The sequence below is a fragment of the Phaethon aethereus genome (genome assembly GCF_964289735.1).
Source record: "Phaethon aethereus genome assembly, chromosome: 2".
Classification (NCBI taxonomy): domain Eukaryota; kingdom Metazoa; phylum Chordata; class Aves; order Phaethontiformes; family Phaethontidae; genus Phaethon; species Phaethon aethereus.
In genome coordinates this window covers 117,886,226-117,906,850 of record NC_138582.1, presented here as the reverse complement: position 1 = coordinate 117,906,850, position 20,625 = coordinate 117,886,226, and the positions used below count along the sequence as shown (strand labels likewise).

General features: G+C 43.5%; 1 protein-coding gene across 1 annotated transcript in view; it reads right to left on the bottom strand.

The window, feature by feature from the left end:
* Positions 1–20,625, bottom strand: part of NPSR1 (neuropeptide S receptor 1) — a gene marked incomplete at its 3' end in the record, with an annotated part of 60,419 nt that overhangs the window by 15,410 nt on the left and 24,384 nt on the right. Inside the window, exons 3-4 of the mRNA XM_081996697.1 lie at positions 3,924–4,027; positions 3,488–3,581 (exon numbers count right to left, since the gene is read on the bottom strand). Of these exons, the coding sequence (XP_081852823.1) occupies positions 3,488–3,581; positions 3,924–4,027 (198 nt within the window). The remainder of the gene's footprint in view (positions 1–3,487; positions 3,582–3,923; positions 4,028–20,625) is intronic.

Sequence of the window (20,625 nt, the reverse complement as noted above, 5' to 3'; positions counted from 1 at the left end):
ACAAAACATTTCCTGACAGAAAGGAGTTTTACATTGTGAGCTAGCTACTTGCATTACATAACATACAAGCCTCAGTGGGGCCCACGTCTCTATTTCTAAGGGGAAAAAATCATACTTGGATAATATACTGTATTTTTTGCACTGTGTAGCAACGCCCTTAATTTGAAGAGAAGTGGGCAATTTGGGTTGGGCAAGAGTGTTTTTTTATCTTTGTGTTTTATAAAACATTTACCTGCAATGTTCATTTAATCTTGTCTTTAAGTGTTCCCCATATGCGGTAGAATATGGTCTTGCTAGGCCAAAGGGCTTTACAGGGCACCACTTATAGCATCTAGGTAAGTAGATTTTTGTTTTATGAGACTAATACTAATTGGCTGCCTCACAAGCAGTGTTTTTTTACGGTGTTTTTTGTAAATGCTCTAATATGCTCTAAATGTCAGCAAATCATATAACTAGAATTATATCAGTTTATAAACCCAATCAAATAAATAATAGTCTTTGAAATATGATATTCTTTCAGCCATTCTCAGTATTTCCCTTTAAAAGCAATATTGCTCTTTAAATGGAGAGTTTTTTCATGCCAGGGTGAAGAGGGAATCTCAGGGTGAGCTCTGGTGCTGACTCCCCTGAAGGACCCATGTCACCATCCCCTTTGCTCCGCGCTATGCAACCTTTCTATAAAGCGAGTGCCATTTTAAAATTGGATTTTAAATCCAGAGAGAGAACTGTTCCAGAATCTCATTGATCTGATGGACCTTAGTGTCATTTGCAGCCCAGAGCCGTGTAAGGGAGAGTTTACACCTACTTGGATTTTGTCTTTTACTTAAGCAGTGCTGTTGTCTCCTGCTGTGTAGTTTGTATACTGCTTGCAGATGTCTTTTCAAGATGGCGGAATATTTACAAAATGTCTTCTGCTATAACTTCTCAGTTTCTTTTCATTTTGATCTTTGTTTGACAATTCTTTTTAATGACCCCTTTGGTTACTGAATTACGTCCCTTGTACAGTAAAAGCGTTAGGATTAGAATGTATAATTCTTCCACATCCTGAACTTTCTGTGGTCATTTATGTATTTGAAAAGTGAGTATAAAATATTCAACTGTTGAAGTTTGTCTTCTTAGAAGCCATGCAAATGTCTTTTAACATGACTTGAGGCTAGTAACTAAATCACAGTTCTTAAAAAATAAATTGTTTGACACTTTCAAAGCAAAATGTTTGATTTTTTTTCCAAAATTATATATCAAGGCTACATGGAAACGTAATTTTTAAAATTGATAAGGAGGAACAACTCTTTTGTTTCTTGATTGAATGATTTGGGGGGATGAGTGTTTCATTTTGGAAAGAAATTTGCCACAAGTTGGCTCAGAACTGTTTTAAAAGTTTCTCTGTGTCATTACCAATGACAAAGTTCTGTAATTCTCTTTGTTTTCTGCCTGCAGAATAGCTAAGAGGGCATTTCAAAAGCCCCTGCCACGACACCTCTGCTAGGAGTAGCTGGGTGCAAAGGGTGAATATTTATGTATATTCCATGAAGTTGCTATGGTAAATATACCACTCTAGAGGATCCTTTTGAATTTAAAGCTGCCTCCTTCTCCCCTTTGAACGCGATCTTTACTTGTCCACCGATGTGTAGCCAGCCCTTGCCAGAGGCAGGCGAGCCTTGCCAGCGTTATCTCTGCTCATGGCCTGTTTCCCCCACCAAGAGCTGCACCCAACTGCCCCTCGGCTGGCTGCTATGTCTGCTCTTCCCCACTCTTAAAAAGAAAAGAAAAAAACTTTATGGTATAGGTGTAGGAAATGGGACTGAGTCAAAAAAAGGCTTTTATAAAGATTTGAGGTGGTTTGGTGCTTTTTTTTTCCCCCCAACTACCGAGTGGTTTGCAAAGATTAGTCACCAAATTCTTTACGAAGCCCAGGCCGTAATTTAACAAGTGTTGCTTTTCCCGTGCCACGCATGAAGACGAAATGTCAGCGAGCCTGTCTCACAGCTCGCCCCGCTCCGCCGGCAGTCGGTGCTTCAGGTGGGTTTTGAGCCCTCCCAAGCCGGGTGCAGGGTCGGCGGGAGCCGCCGCGCGCGCCGTGCGTCCCGCAGCCCGCCGAGAAAGCCTTGGTATCAGTCCCCCCCAGTCTGCAGATGTTGGTCTGCACGCTGGGGAACATGAGGCTAAACTTCACAAAGTATTTGAACTTTTCAGGCCTTAACCTCTGCCAAAGCTGCACCACTGCCTGGGCTGTGGTTGATGCATAGGTTTTTAAGGACAGAAAGGACCATTAATGCCATCCCCTGAATAGAGCAGGCTGTTAAAAGCCATCATGACTCCAAAACAATAATGATAGTTGTATCTTCCAGACCTCACAGAATCACAGAATCACAGAAGGTTGGAAAGGACCTTCAAGATCATCAAGTCCAACCGTTAATCCAGCGCCACCATGTTCCCTAAACCATGTCTTGAAGCGCCACATCCACACGTTTTTTGAACACTTCCAGAGATGGCAACTCCACCACCTCCCTGGGCAGCCTGTTCCAATGCCTGACCACCCTCTCGGTGAAGAAATTTTTCCTAATATCCAATCTAAACCTCCCCTGGCACAACTTGAGGCCATTTCCTCTTGTCCTATCGCTAGTTACTTGGGAGAAGAGACCAACATCCTCGTCACCACAACCCCCTTTCAGGTAGTTGTAGAGAGCGATAAGGTCTCCCCTCAGCCTCCTCTTCTCCAGACTCAACAACCCCAGTTCCCTCAGCCGCTCCTCATAAGACTTGTGCTCCAGCCCCCTCATCAGCTTCGTTGCCCTTCTCTGGACACGCTCCAGCACCTCAACGTCCTTCTTGTAGTGAGGACCTCATGGTCCTTGTAACTGTTCCCCTTCCTCCACACCTGCTATTTCTGTTTATTCACTCAGTGCAACATACTTAACGTCCCACTTTAGGCCCTGTAGGAAAGAAATAATATTCTTTAAATTGTACTGCTAAGCAGCTAGGGTATGTTTGAGTGCTGGAAAAATAACAAATAGAAGAAATTACAAGAAAACAATAGTTATCCAAACTTATACGCTATAGCTTTTGAAGTTCTCTTATCAAACTATTGTATGAATTCTCAGTACTGCACTCTCTATCTAAGTTATTTTTTAGTGTGAATAAAGAGATAATATAGCTGTTGCTGCTCCTAGAGTCAGTATAGTTCTACAAGGGATAGCTTTTGCCCATAATAACCTTTTCAACATTCTGGAAGATAATGAAAACCTCTATACTTTAAAAATGTCATTTCATTCTTTGCTAACACAATGCTTATAAAAACTGCTGAGGGCTAAGTGCAGCTTAATAAATCTCGAAACCACAGCTCCTTTGCCATTTGGAAAACTGTAACAGAGTCCAAATGTTACTACAGCATGAATGAATAATTCATGGCAACAAGATTAAGGATTTTGAAGCTAAAAAACTGTCCAATAATACCCATAGTGGTAGCAAGGTACAAAAATTCTCCTACCTCCTTGCAAGAACTTCATTGGGTAAACTATGGCATGATACCGGTCTATGCTTAGTGACACGAGGACGTAAGTCGAGGCGTATAGAAGGACCACCTGGGGCAGAAGGTATATGAGGCAGCAGTTGAGACACATATATTGCAGAAAATGGTGTGCAGCGAGAACACTGAACTAAGAATATTTGAAAACTTTCACTGAAAAAAAGAAAAAAAACCCTTGTATTTTCACCCAGACCTTTTTCCTTTATCTTGTCCACAAAATTTAAAATATTTAATATGTTTTAATTAAAAGTATTTCAACTTTAAATGAACTCTTTTAGCATTTAGCACTACTAGATGCTACAACAATGTCTATACAGCATTTTTGTTAGGGTTTATTGCTGTGGCGACACAAAGCCACGCGAGCTTGGGCATACAGGGGAGCATGAGGTTTCTATACCTGGAAGTAGCGAACAACTCTGCAGACGACATCAGGAGCCATGAAATCTCCAGTGTAGCGCCAAATGATGTCAGTCATTATGTTTATGAGTCCTGTGAATGAATCTGCAAAGAAAATGAACTGAAGAAGCATTAAGAGAAGCAAAACATATGACCGCAGGTGAGCCACGGAGGCAGGTATGACCCTCGGGATGTACCCGCTCCCCCAGTCTTGAGGGCAGCCATGCCATGACCGGTCGGTCAAGGATGCTAAAGGAGCTGGGAAGGCCTCAGAAAACACTGAAAGTTTTGTGGTTTTACTTTCTTTTCCGTTGAAACCAGCCCATTCAGGCAGGCAAGGTGAGATTCCTCTAAGCATCAGAGCCTGCATCTGGTTTCCCGTGAGCACGACTTGCCGCTGCGGTGCGGGCTGGCCGGCCTTGCAAGCAGCCGGGACGAGCTGCACCCTGGAAGTGCCCTTTTCTCTCCATGGCTAATAAAGGGGCGGGGGGTGGCCAGCTGAGATGGCCGCGTCAGCCCCGGGCTGGATGCAGGTCCTAGTCTATACCCGCATCTGTCCCAAAGGTGCCTAAACTCCATTCCTCCTCAAATAACAATTCGGGTTTTGTGAGCAGAGCTGCATAAAAAACCAGCCCTGGGTGTTACTCCCACATGCACCTAAATGTTTCAGGCCTATCCACGAGAGACGTGGAGGGGGCTGCTGGGTGGGCCCTATCCTGCGGCGTGCTGGGCTCACCGCCGCCTGCTAAGGGCCCCCAGCTTTTCCGTGAGGTGTGGGTAACATACGGCGTTGGAGAAGATGTAGGTTAGTGCTTAAGTGCGTCATCTTGATCCCAGCTGTGCCAAATATTGAACTATTTAATGTCATTTTTTCTTTGTCTTTTATTTTGCTGTAGAAAGAAATATGCCTCCTGTAAAAGCACCTGGGGCGAAATCCAAATGCTGCTGAAGTTAGTGGAGATTTTGTCAGGATTTTATCCGCAAACTTAATTATTTAATGACTAAGCCTGCCCTGTCAGCTTAAAGTTAACCTACTTATGCCTGTACTTCTCCTGTAGACTGCATTCACCAAAATAAATACACCTCAGGCCATCTTTTCTTTTCTTTTTTTTTCTTTTTTTTTTTGTTTGAGAAAATCTGGGGAGATATTCCAGCCTTTGTTCTGCTTTTATTGAACAAATGAGCACTCACAACGATGCTAGTTTTAGAAAGGAGTTGCAAAAGCTGGTACTGCTGTTGTACATATGGGCAATATTAAGTTTTGTCTTTAAAACCAAGATAATAAAAAAGTTCTCTCGCTGTAGGACAGGATAAATGTCTTAAGTGCTGCCTGTGGAAGAAAATGTGCATCCATCCAGTGTTCTGCCGCTTCAAGTAACATAGCATGCTGCTCTTCTTGCACAGATTACCACAAAGGGAGAGATCAGGTTGGGAAAACAATTTGTGCGATTTTTCAGGACAAAAACAAGTAATACAAAGAAATAGCTTCAATCTGTATGTAAAAAAAATTTAGAGCGGTGAGGTAAAATGTTTCATTTTGACACATTTCATTTTTACACATTCGAAAACCGTCTCTAAAGTTTACTGTTATAACGGCATTCTAACCTCCGTATCAGAAGACTTTGGTTTGAAATGTATGCTTTTGGAAACAATATATTTCAACAATTTCAAAATATATGTTTTTGAGCAGCAAGCATTTTGAAACAGTATTTGCAAACAAACAGGTATGGATTTAGCAAAACAAGTTTCTTCTAAGCCCTTTGAAATTACAGACATTCCAAACACTACTAGCTGGAAATTGAGAACTCAGTTGAATGCTTTAGAAGCAGCAACCTGTTTTGCTTCACTGGAAAACTAAGATTATTTCTTCTGTATCAGTAATCCTTTACCTCCTCTTTTTCTTCAAGGCTCCATTCAAAATGAAATTAGAACAGAAATATCACTGCTGTTGCGTAACTACATTGCTTCCCTCCTCATGACTTTATAGTTCAATTAATTCTGGTTTGTTCTTCCCTCTTCTGGTGTTTCCCAACACCATTTTCTCTCTCTTCTTTCTTCCCCTGCCTCCAGTGGATCTGGTCCTCTGGAACAGAGATGACCTCCAGAAGGAAGACTGTGGTTTGAAACCTTGTGTTAAATCTTGCTTATTGATTAGAGTGTTGGGTGATTGTTCCTCTAATGAGTATAGTGGCTTTAAGACGTTATGGAAAAGATTGAAGGTGTATATCATTAAGATGGTCTTTGAGGAAACGACAGAGTTTGTTTCAAAAAGTGAAACGCATCCTCCAGCAGTGGTTCAAACCCAGGCTTTCCTCTTTCCTTACTCCTGAATTATTGATTCATATTCTCTCTCTCTCCAGTAATGAAATATTCATAGGTTCAAAGTAATACACATCAATAGAGCTTCACCTCAGCGTATCCTCCAGCTTTTGATGGTCTGAGCATCCGCCAAGCAGGCGGTAAAGGGGGGTTCAGCTTCCCTCTGGACAAGGAGGGTGTGGGGGCTGCCCTCCCTCCCACCCATCTCTGTGCTCTCTGGAGGAAAGGGAGGGAAAAGGGAAGGCACCTCAGCTGTCTCCTAATTTCCTTCTTCGCACTACCATTGTGCCATCCCTTCCCAACACACTAGGAGAGAGCTTTGAAGGTGGATCCTGCAGGTGAGGTGAGAGATGGGCCAGTGTTCTGGCGGTCCCAGAGAGTGAATTTTTTAACCTGCGGTTGGCCCCTGCATGGTAGAGAAACTGCAGGTGAATGAGCCTTTGCTTTGGCTGATGCTCGACCTGAAAGCGTTTCTCCAGGGGTGCCCCTCATGCACCCCATGCCATGCAGCTTCCAGCTAGTGCTCAGGCTGATGGACCACGGGGGGTCTACTTGGCCCAAATGCACAGTGTGGATATCAGCTCCATCTTTGTCATGCTACAGGTCTGTTCCCTCTGCACGGCATTACCTTAAGGCTATAGCCTTAGGTAGTTCAGGAGCTTTAAAGACAACTCAAAACTCTCCTTCCCTTGAAAGCCTTTGAGAGAGGTTTTTCAGGTGACTGCAGAGGCTTTTAAGCAAAGTTTAAACTTCACAGCCTCTTCGTGCTGGCAGCCTCAGCTCCTCTCCCCCAGCGGTATATTTTAAGAGCTCTTTGTGATGAGTTTCTGGATCGCTGTGCAGGGCTCAGCACGCACTCCTCCGAGCGTGTGCCCCTAGGCACAACACGCGTGTGCGTGCCACATTAGCCAGATTCCTCAATACCCCTTAATTATAGAAACACTGTCCCACACAACATCTTCATGCCCTCGACAGGTTTCAGAAATCTCTCTCGTCATTTCGATCCTACCGAGTACCAGAACAACTTTTCTCATTCCCTCGCTCTTCTGCTGCCTGCTCTAGAGGGGGTTCCTTATCCCACCTCTTCAAAGGACCAGACTCTCTCAGTCTGACCCAGCTGCACACCTGTAGAAGGTTCATCCCGCAGACACAGGTGACTTGCACACCTGTTATCCACTCTCTCGTCCGCTAACTGGTTACCCCTGTGCTGAGCATACGTGCAAGATCCGCCGTTTAAGAGCACCGTATTCACTTCTTGCTCTGAATGTCCAACCTGGACATTTCTTGCTGTGTGCCCCCCACCTCCAGCGCCACAAGGATGTGGTACAAACTTTTATTAGTGATGTAGACAATGAATGTGCTGCTCATTATTCTGTTATCTTACTGCTCGTCGCAGCCACGATAATTAAACTTCACGTTTTTCACACCTTCACAACACTAATTTAGCCTACAAGCCCCAGTGTGCTGGTGCTATAAATCCGATACGCAGACCAGGAGTTACAGGCAGAGCGTTAGTCACTGGTAGATGAATCCTTCTCACCCACATATCATCTCGGATGCAATCACAGCCACGACCACAGTGTCTTGAAATACTAATTTGTCAAGTAATTTGAATTGCTGTGACAGAGGTTAGTGTTTGGAAGTCAGCTGATTCGGTGATGGGGTCTCAGCAGATCACACGTTCCCTGGTTGCTTTTGACAAGCCTACACCTCAATGCGTGTCGCTGGATGACATCTTTGACGTCCTAAGTGGTAAATGTCAGGTATAGGAAACCAACGTAGCCGATACGCCACTCTAAACCTCAGTGTCCTCGTTACTGCTGGTATCCTCACTGCCCCTTACTAAGCTGGTGGCTTGCACATTAGATGCTTGCGTTATTTCACTGATGAATGTTCCTGGGCCAGATAGCACCAAGCTTGTTCCTGAAAACAGTGCTAATCAACCTTCACACGTAACTGTGTGCGGGCCTGTCATCGACACGGCTTTCTCAACACTCTTTTTTTACAAAGAAGCGGTGCATGTACTGGGGTTCAGTGCCTGCATTGCTAGGCAACTGAGTGGTTATAGGCTCATTTAATTCCTCAGAAAAACAGGCAGAAAATCAGTTAATGACACATATTCTCTCTTGATAGAAAATAAAAATACCAGCAAGTGATTAGTTTGTGACTTTTAACATAAGCCAAATACATATTCACAAAATGGTGCAGACAAAATAATCCCTTGTTGAAGAGAAGACAACAGCACTAGTGTGATCGGGATGGTAGCAGTTCGCTCTTGAGGGGAGGTGGAGTTTCTATAAACTAATTTAAAAGAAAAATTCCATGAGACTTCAATAATAAGAAAAGGGAGAGGGAGGTAGGAGGAAAGATGGCTTTGCCTGGGGTGCAGAGGGAGGGACAAATGGCCTGTTGGGGTTCGCACAACTTGGAGCCACGTGAACCGGGCAGGTCTGCAACCTTTTAGCTGCCTCCTCCCTGTCACCACCATGGCCAGTCCTCAAAGACAGAACTAGTATCTGCCTTTACAAACCTGTCAGCTTTTCAAAATGCAGCACTTTTAAACAGCATTTATTAAAAAACCCAAGAAAACAACTGAGAATGAGAAGCAGCCTGTTCCTAGAGGAGACTGACACATGCTGAACACAGTGCTACAGCATCTACGGCTGGGAAATACAGCAGGTACTGAAACAACCTACGAAAATCCTGGCCCCTGAAGACCAATTTCACCCAAGTTTCCATCGTGCTCAGCAAAATCCCTTTGGGTTTTTTATGGGCATGACTGAGTGCAGGCAGTGCCTCTACGCACCTGAGCACAGGAACCGCTCAGTTCAGGGGGTGATGGCAGCAACCCGCGTGGTGGGCACTGCTTCGTGTGACCGACGAGCACAACAACGTGAAAAAGAAAACACTGCCCTTGGAGGGACAGTTTTGAATGCAGGCTTGCTGTTGCTGTGCATAAGACAAATTTTTGTGGCAAAATACCCTCCACAGAGATAGAAGTCCATTATAGAAAACAAATGGAGGTAATTAGCAATCTAGCATGGGAATAGAGGCAGGTTATAACTGTCCCAGTTAATCTGTTCATAGAAATTCATTGACTTGATGGCATTGCCAAAGGGATGTACCTTGTGCAGACTTCAGGGTATTTCTTTCATTACAGCTAAGGAGGTTGAGACAAAAATCTGTGCTAGCAAGTCTCCAGGAAAATATCGCTATCATTTGATTATTAGCACTGACACCACTCTTCCCTTAAGACAACTTACCCTAAAGATGCTGAAAGTCTTTTCTGTCAGAAGGGGAGAGCAGACTGCTGGTAAGCTGCGGTGGTTAAAAAGCACCACACATCGTCTCAGCTGTGGTTTGATCATTTTTTCCCCTGATGAGAACAGCCCTATTAAGTTGGATGTGGTGATCCATGACTTTTTGGTGCCTCCTACTGAAATTTCATCCCTCTCTCCATGTCTCTTACGGAGTGATGCTATTTTAACGAGGGGTGTTTTGTTCTGCTTTGTTGATGGCACCAAGCTGCACAAGGCACCGCAGCAGCAGCAACATTTTGCAAGGCGAGACACGGGGTGCGCGTTCCTCGTCAGGGCTGAGCATTTCACACGGCTCATTTTTTTGGGACCTCACCGTGTGCATTCCCGTCACCTACCACTCCCCAGAGATCACACCCTCTGGAAGTGTCAGAAGCAACTCTGCAACAGAGTGATAGGCCCTTAAAAACAAAAATGGCATCACTGCCCTGTTACAGCAACAGGGTGCCGGCCGTGATTCTTTAGGTGGTGAGGCAGCCGCTGCTGCTCTGCCACTGCTGCTCAGCCTCACGCTTGGTGTGCTGCCAGCTAAGGAGAGAAAACACCAGACGTGGCTTTGCAGGTATTCACTGAACTAGAAATAATTTTGTAACCATGTTAGCTAGAAAACATACCCATCCCTCTGCTCTCATTCAGCAGCTGATGGTGAAATAGGTTATGTACCCGCTCTGGGCACCTGTAAGACAAGATACCTGCAAGATACCTGGAAGATGCCTTTTAAAATTATTACATTTTAGCTCTTAAAACACAGAGCCCCCAGGAGCCCGTTGCAGTGCCTGCGCTGAACTTGGCTCTTTCAGAAGTGTTGACGTGGAGCAGATGTGGTTGTGCTTAGATGGTGGAAGGACCCCTTCTCTCTGCCGGAGAATCCCAGTCCAAGGCGGGGAAAATCCTGGGCCAAAATCCGGGGTGCGCTAAGCGGCTGTGGGGAACCTCCAAGCACAGCCGCGAGCACTTTGCTCTGCCGCACGCGTGAGGCAGCAGGTCTGCCACGTGTACCCACGGCGTGTGCTGTGCTGCTCGTGTGTGTTTGCTCCTTCAGGCCTGGGAGCCTGGAGCAGAACTCAAAATGTGACGGATTAAAACCAAAACCCACTTGAAAGTTTTCAAGAGGAAACCTCTTCAGTTCCCCTGTTAAAGCTATGTGGATTTTTTCAGTGGCAGGATTGATGCTTTTTTTCTCTTTCTGGCTCATAAGAAGTGACAGGAATATTTGTTGCACTGGGTGAGCGTTTTGTTTATTATTTATTGCATTTCTTACACCTCTGCTCTGAGGTCCTCTTCCCCCTGAGATGAGGCAGGCTCTGTTAGGCTAGATGTTGTAATGAGCGGATGCAGTGAGGCTCCAGCCTCACTCCAGAGCTCATCCAGGTTAAAAGATGAAGGGCTGAGAAAAGCATGTACTAGGCAACGTTAACCTCTTAAGAAACAGCGCTTACAAGAGAGCTGGAGGGCAGGTCCCTAGGAATTAAAATTCAACATGCCCTGCTACTAAGTTGGGCATTAGGGTTTTCTTTAATTTGCCTAAATCTCTTACCATTCCTTCCCACCCCACCCTTGCTGTGGAGATACCGCTGGAGGGGCGCAGGAGGCTTGACTGAACCGGCAGTGCTGCCGGAGGGAGTACGGCACCTGCCAAAACAGGGAAGAACAAGTGGAACAGCAGCGGCACATCAAATGCAGTGGAGGGTGAGCAAGGAGGAGGACTTGGCTTATAATACCAGGTCATCCACATCAGTGGTGGCTTCAGTCATTCAGAAAACCTGGTTCCTCCCACAAAGGTGAAGAACTGATTGGAGAATTGTTTTCTTGTAAAATTAAGATGTATCCTGAACCAGTCAGGAAAGTAAAGGCGAATTATTTCCATTTAAATGCCCCCTTCTTCAGACCTTTGCCGATACCATGGTTTGGGGTTTGCAGTTCCCCTTAGGGGTGATGTGTGGAGGCAGATGACATTGATGATAATTCTGAGTGTAAGGACAAACTTCCCACTTCCCTTCTTCTGTTACTTACACATGGATGAGACCATGGTCTACTAGAGCAAACATCATGTTGTTGTATGCAGTTGCTCAGCAGGAAGTTCTGTGTAAAGTAAGAAAATTTTTCGAACAGACCATATAGAATCGGCTGAATACAGTTTCACGTTGGGGTTTGAAGAGTGGACAAAGAGTTTCAGCAGCTGTTTACACAACAGGTAACAGCAAACCTGCAAAAACCATAGTTAAGGTTCCTCTTTTATTGAGACCTGTGGTTGTAGGTTTTGAAATAGGAATCAAGCTTCTCTAGGTATATGAACATCTAACACATGCATGCCCGAATATGTAGGTCAAAGTTAAGCAAGAACAAGTGTTCAGTCATGATTATTTAACTGTTGGGAAAGTATATTTCAAATGCAACTCATTAATTTAACTCCTCTTCTCTCTTTGGGCAAAGCAGAACAGGTAGAAAGAATAAAAGGGAGGGGGGGAGGAACCTGCATGGGGGAGGCTGGCCTCAGTTAGTGTAAATGCAGAAGATAAGCTTCTATGGATCAGCTTGTCTTACCTACACACTGGAAAACAAGGACATGCCTCCTCAAAGGATGCAGAAATTGCAACATTTGTAATTCATTGCCTCTTCATTTAGCACAAGTGGTGCCTGTACTTCTAGCATTTTCCAGAAGAAAAATATCTTCTAAGATACCGAGTACCAAACAAGTCCATTTTAATTCTGTCCTTCCCCAACATCTTGTACATAGTTTCTTTCATTATTTCCTCTGAATCTCCCTTACTGATCCTTTTTGGCAACTCTTTACCTCAAGTATGTTAAGGACTGTATGTTCGTATCTTGGACACAACAGCAACTGCATGATTATTCTAATCTAAAAAAATGTGGACTACAGAATCACAGAATCACAGAATCATTAAGGTTGGAAAGGACCGTCAAGATCATCAAGTCCAACTGTTAACCCAACACCACCATGCCCACTAAAGCATATCCCAAAGCACCACATCCACATGTTTTTTGAATACTTCCAGAGATGGCAACTCCACCACCTCCCTGGGCAGCCTGTTCCAATGCTTGGCCACCCTTTCAGTGAAGAACTTTTTCCTAATATCCAGTCTAAACCTCCCCTAACTTGAGGCTATTTCCTCTCATCCTATCACTAGTTAGTTGGGAGAAGACACCAACACCCACCAAAGGATAATTGTAGAGAGCGATAAGGTCTCCCCTCAGCTTCCTCTTCCCCAGACTAAACAACCCCAGCTCCCTCAGCCGCTCCTCATAAGACTTGTGCTCCAGACCCCTCACCAGCTTCGTTGCCCTTCTTTGGACACGCTCCAGCACCTCAGCATCCTTCTTGTAGCGAGGGGCCCAAAACTGAACACAGTATTCGAGGTGTGGCCTCACCAGTGCCAAGTACAGGGGCACGATCACTTCCCTACTCCTGCTGGCCACACTATTCCTGATACAGGCCAGGATGCTGTTGGCCTTCTTGGCCACCTGGGCACACTGCTGGCTCATATTTAGCCAGCTGTTGACCAGCACCCCCAGGTCCTTTTCTGCAGGGCAGCTCTCCAGCCACTCCTCCCCGAGCCTGTAACGTTGCATGGGGTTGTTGTGACCCAAGTGCAGGACCTGGCACTTGACCTTATTAAACCTCATACAGTTGACCTTGGCCCATCGATCCAGCCTGTCCAGATCCCTCTGCAGAGCCCTCCCATCCTCCAGCAGATCAACACTTCCACCCAACTTGGTGTCATCTGCAAACTTACTGAGGGAGCACTCGATTCCCTCATCCAGATCATCAATAAAGATATTGAGCAAGATCGGCCCCAGAACTGAGCCCTGGGGAATACCGCTTGTGACCGGCCACCTGGGCCGACTATCCTGGGAATATTTTCTGTTGGTGTAGTTCAGGCATTGTGGTCATTACAGTCACTGAACACCTGCACTTCTTACAATCCTGTCTTAGTAGGCTTAGATATTGTTGATGTAGATACTTTAGTCTAAGTAAGAATGGTAAGAATAAAGCCTTCTTTCCTCCCTCATGGCAAACTGTAAATCAGATTCCCCTGATGCTCGAGCAGTAATATTGCACACGGCAGCTCAGTTTTTGTCCAGCCATAGGCTTGCAATTATAGAACAGTAGAACAATGTTCATTCTTGTTTTTGTACCTTTTGTGTCTCCCCTGGTGCTTGCTGATAGCATGAGCAAAAGCAAACTGGTAAGATTTGTTGGGGAATTGCCTTGTCAAATCATCATATGGAAAAGGTAGCACATGCAAATGTATACTGAGCTGCTTTCCATTAAATATACTGCAATGCCAGAACAGGCTGAAGATTTCATTACATATGGTCTGGATCTCAGTCCTATAATTGGGCTGAATTTGGCCAAAATGGACTTCTGAGCATTTGGTCTTATTAGAATAACTAAGTCTGTAGTGCCATATGTGGTATCTTTGACCTGAATTCCATAAATCCTTTTAAACTTTTGTATTTGGTAACTAGCTACGCAATGGAGTTACAGAAAGTGACTCCCCACAGAAAATCTGTAAAACACACGAATGTGAGTCGTACAGATGGGTAGGTAGGGAAATGTCACATGAAAATGCTGTGTGCTTTGTCCTACAGCCCTTTGGAAAGATGAGAAAACAAAAAGTGTCCTAATGTTGGTGGCAAAAAGACAATCTAACTCAGAATAATAAATAAATATCACTGCTTTAACAGTGCAAGGGAATAGAAAGAATCCCTACCTCCTGAATGTTGCTTTTTGTTTCAGAGATTTTTAGTGCATGCAAGGGCCCTTGCCAGCATAATTTCCATTCAATTGCAATTAGAAATGCTGCAGTACAGATGATGGACTAAAAGTTGTTAGTGATGTATTTGTACATCCAATGTCAAAAGTTTAAAGTCTTTTTTTTAATGGGAGATAATGAAATCCTAAACGATGATTCTGAGTAAAGCGCAGTCATTATGGCCATACTGCTGGCAGCACCGTGCTCATGCAATCCTGTCTCTCAACATTTACTGCCAGGGTACGAAGAAGTCAGGTAGAAAACTCCACACATCTACCTTCATTTATCAACAGAAGTCAAACTCTCATGTAGGGTAACTGTAAAGTAAGCGTCCCCTCTGTCAGATGTCAATCCTGTACTTGCAGCAGGCAATCAAACAGCCATCCATATAATTTAGAGGCAACATGTCTTCCAAGCAACTTAGAAAGAAATCTGCTTCCCCCCTTAATGCTGAAATGTTGGACCCAAAGGATTATACAGCTTGGCTGCCAAGCACCTTTTATTAAAAACAAAAACAAACGTAGCACAACTGTCATTAGGATTTGAATGTCTGAAGCAGGCTGAAGGTAGGAAAACCATAATCAGTCCTTCAGGACCACAGAACAATTCTGTAGCTGTCAAAACAAGAATTAAGCTTTCCTATAAACCGGCATAAATTGACACAGCAAAAGTCGACTGCTGCCAATGTAAAAAATACATGGTTCAGTCTGTTGGCTGCCGAGTGTATCTACAAAGCATATTCAGGGCAACTACCGGGACACAGGAAAGGTTATCAAAATATCATCCATCCTAATGTCTGTTTTTGCTCTGGAGCCCCAAGGAAAACCCCAAGTTCACCTCTTGCCCTTCACGTTTCCCTGTACCGCACTGTGTGTGCTGGGTGTGATAGGAATATAAAACCAACTGTTCTTACACTCTGCCTTGTCCAAAAAATGTTTTGCTTTGAAGAAGGTAATTTATGAAAAGATACATTAAACAGGACCAATGCTTTCCTAGCCAGACTTAGAGATGCTGCTGCTCAGTTCTCCCAAAGCACATTACTAATGTAAATAAAGGGTGTGCTTATGCCACCCACGACACCGTGTCCGTGGGCACAGCATGGACCTGGTACCTCAGATGTTTGTTGGTGTGGCCAAGTCAGACCCCTCTGACAGCGCTGGATGTGAGCACCCCTTCCCTGGGGTCCTGAAGAGGTCGGCCTGAAGCTGATACAAAGGCACGCAGAGCCCGAAGACCTGCACAGAGCTGTGCTAAAATGGAGTCAGAATTTTCCACCAGTGTCAAGAGTCTTTTGTATGAGATGTGATTTTTGGTTCAAGGGCTGAGACAGCCAGCAGCTGTGTCAAGGTTGCAATCCCCGCCCAAAACCGAAACCACGGCATGCTAAAAATATAAAGGAAATTAGTCTTTTCAAATATCTGGCTTCTGTTCCTGACCAAAAAGGTCTGGGTATCTTTGAGTTGAGTATCCAGAGACTTGGATTTTCCCTGCAGGTAATTCAGTGAGATTGATGAGTGTAAGGAGTGTAAACAACAACTCCCATTTAAAAGTTAAAATCAATTTACTTATGCCTTTTTCACATCCTTTCAGTTGACATCCTAGCAAAGTTCTGAAATCGGAATGTTTTCCAAAATAGTGAATGTATATGAACTTTTGTATTTATTTACAATTCACACCAAAAATGTAACTCTGTGAGAAAGGTTTCATGCAGATCAAAGTGTCTTTCTCCACTTCTGGAGCAATGAATGATCAGCCAAGAGGGGATGTGAATATTTTTAGCAACCTCCTAGGAGAAATAGATAACACAAGCCACAGACTGTATAAACCCAGCAATCCGATGAAGTTATAACATAAACTACCTTTTCAAGAACACTTTCTGCAAAGTAAAAAAAAATGCATTGTGGAAACATTGTTTGCTGAAAACAATGCTAACCTGTCAAAACACTTATTCGAAAATGTATTTGATATACTAACGAGTGGGTGTTTAAGGATTTGGAAATAAATTAAAAAATGTGTAACGCTATCTTGCAAGAGTAGGTAGTCCATTTGCTTGTGACATTTCAGGATGATCAAATTAGTCCTGAGCAAGAGAAAAATATTTTGTTTGTGATGCTATCTGCACACAAAGAGGTCCAACAGAAGAACTCAAAACCATTTCCTTTTCCAGATCCTTTCAGATTTACACTGACATTATAAGCCATCTAAGTGAAGCACAGAGTTATTTAAAAGCATACCTGTAAGAGGCATGGTTTTGGAAGCACTGCTTTGTTCTTCTGATGGATCTTGTTGAATCAATTTTTTCCAGTCTATTTGTATTAGCTGGATAGAGCGCTCACAGAAATGCAGTTGTGCATTGTAATTTCACTTTGATCACAGTCATTTTCCTTCTTGTGTTTCCCAAGCAGTCTTCTAGAAAATACAGCAGTAACGGTATGCAGTAGTGGATATTGCACTGCTTGCAAACCGCTCAGGCAGCTCATAAAAACATTATTAAAAGGCAAATGCCTTTTGTGCTCATAACTTCTAAACTACCCAAGCTGAAGTGCTTTAATACTTCTAATGCATTGTAATACGTGGAGATATGCTCTGCTGGAGTTAGTACCATTGCTTTCCAGCTGACAGCTTGTGCTCTCCTGTCAGTTACCGGTTTGATTTGACTCTGAATCTCCTCCCAGTTCAAGACGACGGGTGCCTGAGCAAGGTTTTCTGGGGAGCTCGATGACAGGCAGGTGGCACACATATTCTTCCTGGATACAAAAGGACCCTTTTCAGAGCGTGCTGAAGCATCTCACTGGTACCAGTGAGCGTCCTCCTCCCAAACCATGGGGGTTCTGGAGATGCCAAGTCCCGTGAAGGTGCTCTGGCTCACCTGCTAACATGAGTCCGTGCCAAAAATTGGGGCTCTGGAAGAGCTGTGAAGGCCACAGAGGGAACGAGGGCTTTCTGTGCCCATGTGCTGTGAGCGCTTCACTTGGTCAAATAATAATGGAGCTATTTTGAAGACATCCTTCGATTTCACTGAGGAAGTGGCATATTGCTCTAGTTTCTGGATGCACTAAGCAGATGTCGTCCCCTCTCCTGAGGTCACCCCTTGCTCAGCAATGTCCATGACTCTAATGTTCAGGCATGTGAGTTTACTCCTTTATCTAAAGAATTGGGAGTTCATCTGAGGATGTGCTTTCTCTCAAAACCAGACCCTGTGCAGGTGGCCTGCAGCTTTCCCAGCGTAGAGGAGAGCAACGATACTTGCCGCAACTTTAGCAGCTGAATGCGTATTGCCAAACCTCATAGCGTACTGAGGACTCTTCCCATCATGGCTGCTGTCCTGGGCTCAGTGTATTTTTTTCCTCATTGCAGATTTTGTTTGCTGTAATTCTCTTAATCTTTCATCTAGCTTGCCTATTTCTGCTGCCAACTAAGCATTAACTTTATACTGTCTACACCATCTGGGTTTTGTAACCTAAGAAATCTTTCCATAAATCACAGTTATAAGGTTGCAGAATATGTTGGAATATCTAAGACCTTCACACCGACAACAGGGACCAATCTAGCCAGTATCAAATTGTCAACATACTATTTTTTTTTTTTCAGTTGGCCTCAAGATCTTTATCCCAAATAAGAATTTCTCTGTTGGCATATGATTTCCCCCCAAAGGGAAATTATTTTTCCCTTTTGGTGTCTTAGTGGACTACACTTTCCCTTTCATAATAAGTAAACTGTACTGCCTTCTTTTCCACTGCTCTCTTCCCCATCCTCCATTCCCAGCTCTAAATGTTGATATTTGATAATTTGACAGCTTTGGTCTAGATATGAGAGTAAGTGTTCCTCCCGGAAAGAGCACTTAGTTATTTTCAACGGTGCGGTTTATGTTTTCAACATACTCAGAAGAAGGTAGCAGGCAATGAGCTGAAGTCTAAATTTAAACACAAGGGGTGCTCCGTGCTATACGCCTTTGAAGACAGTATGTGTTTACAGCAAGCTAGCTTCAGAGTGGAATATGTGTTTTTAATGTCATTGCTGACAGAAAATACATATTTGAGACAGCATACACTCACATTCCCCCCCTATACAGTGCAAAATACTGATTTTCATCAGCCACTCATTTGCTCCAAGGCCTCAGAAGATGACCAACACTGAACCTCTGTCCCCCCCACCCTACAAAGAAATCACTGTCATCCAAGGTGCCACATGCCCATGCAACTCAAAACTTCCGTTTGAAAAAGTTTTTGCTGTAAAATAGGCAAACAGTGCTTTTGAGAAACACCTGAAGAGTGCAAAAGTTGTTATATTTTAAACAAAACCTGTTAGTTTAACTTACTGCGTGGAAGGCAAACTGGGCACTTGGAAGGTACTTGATGAAAACCATGTTTGTGGTGATGGGGCTGCTATTCCAGTTAACTTGCCAAGCTATAAGGGCTAACATACCTGTGTAGGGAGATTTAGAGTCAGTCTTCACTTAGAACCAGGTTGCAAAGGTACAGGAATCACTACTGATTTGTTTAAGAGACTCTAGTGTTTGAGAGAGGTAAGATTTTGCAGCATAATATTATGAGAGGATTCTTCAGAGAAACCAGGTTAATGTGCAGCTGATGTGGTTGACACATTAATATTAGATCAGATACCTTTGCAAAGCAAAGATTTCAGGTGAGTGGGGTTTTTTTCCGCTGTGTTTTCTTTTGTGCGATAAAATTTCATGAGAGTTTCTGACTTAGAGCAATGAGATTTGCCACTAAAAACTCTTTGACACAAAGAAATTTATTTGCTGTTTCATAGGGAGCTTGAGTATCACAGAGCTGTAAAAACTCATCAGAGAAGATCATCAGAAATTGGAAATGCATATATTGCACAAGTGACTCAGTGCTGTAGCACATTCTTCGCAGGTCCTAGGCAGCCAGTACCACGAGGCTCACTCCAAATGGGCTGTGCCATCTAACAAGCCCAGTGCTTAAAACGTGTCAGCCTTGCTGTGTGCCTGCATGTGCTTCTGTCAGGGAAGTCCAGGAACCCAAATTTAAATGAAAGATGGAAGAGGTGACATGGTATCCTCCTTTCAGAGAGATGAACAAAACAGTGAACGACCCTCACTTTTCCAGGGTTATGTACGCAGCTGGCCTCAGAAGTGGTGATGCTGGATTCCATGCTAGGGCTGACCGAAAAAGCCACTTTTGATTTTCAGCCCTTTTAGAGGTGATCTGCTATTGACTTCCATGAGCAAAGGTCCATGGCCTTGCAGTTCTTGAGTAAAGACTTTAAATAAGAGAGAATGTCCCCTTGATTTTTAAATATTTTGTATGTTTCATTAAATCAAAGGCAACTGAGCAACAAATGACATTTCTTGTATTCCAGTTGACTTATCACATATCACTGGAGAGACAATTTCCTAAGGAGCAGTATGAAATTACCATATTGGATATAACTTAAATTGTTTTTCTGGACTTAACAGTAATATAGTAGTAATTCCAGCAATCCCATAACACATTAGAAAACCAGTGTTTATACAATCCATATCTCTGTAGCATGAGAAAGCCATTTTCTAAGAAGGGTCTCCATCCCTCCCACATGTGGCATCAGTTACTGGTATTCTCCCTGCCTCTGTGAGCTGTAAAGTGAAAATGGGTAGAAATCAGTCTCCCATTCAAGACCAGGAAATATCCATCCGTAGAACACCACCATCTTAAAATGTAGAGGTGTGCTACTCAACTCCACAGTTAAGGTTATACTAAAAACCCAGTAGGTAAAAACCTGTCCTGGCACATCCAGTGGATGGGATCCGATTTTTGCTGTTAACATTGTTTCTTCAGTTCATAAACGACTTGGTAAAAATATTTACACACACACATGTAAAATACCGTTGTTTTTTTTAGGAAATAGTTAAATTTCTCCTCTTTTTGTCATGATTCTTCAGGTTCCTACAGCTTAGCAAACTGTTTCCTTGTGCTGAAAACCCCACTTCTAGTCTCCAAGCTTTTGTTATGTTCAGATATTATTTTGTCTATCATTCTCTTTTGCTAGTTTACAGTGAAAGTACAAACATCTTGCAAGAAAAATTGCTTCTGTTCGTCATCAGTAACCTCTCAGTCTAAGAAATCAGGTTGATCAACCAACCGCTGCTGCTTTTCAGTGCTGTTATCCCTGTTCCTTAAGAAGTATCAAGAAGTCTGACTTGGAAGTGAAATGTTTGGGGGTTTGTCCAGATGTAATTTCCATCCTATTTTGATTGTTTCTGTTCTTGTTAAGCAGGTCTTCACCCTTCTCACTTTATTGCTACTGCCTGCCTAACTTAATAGGA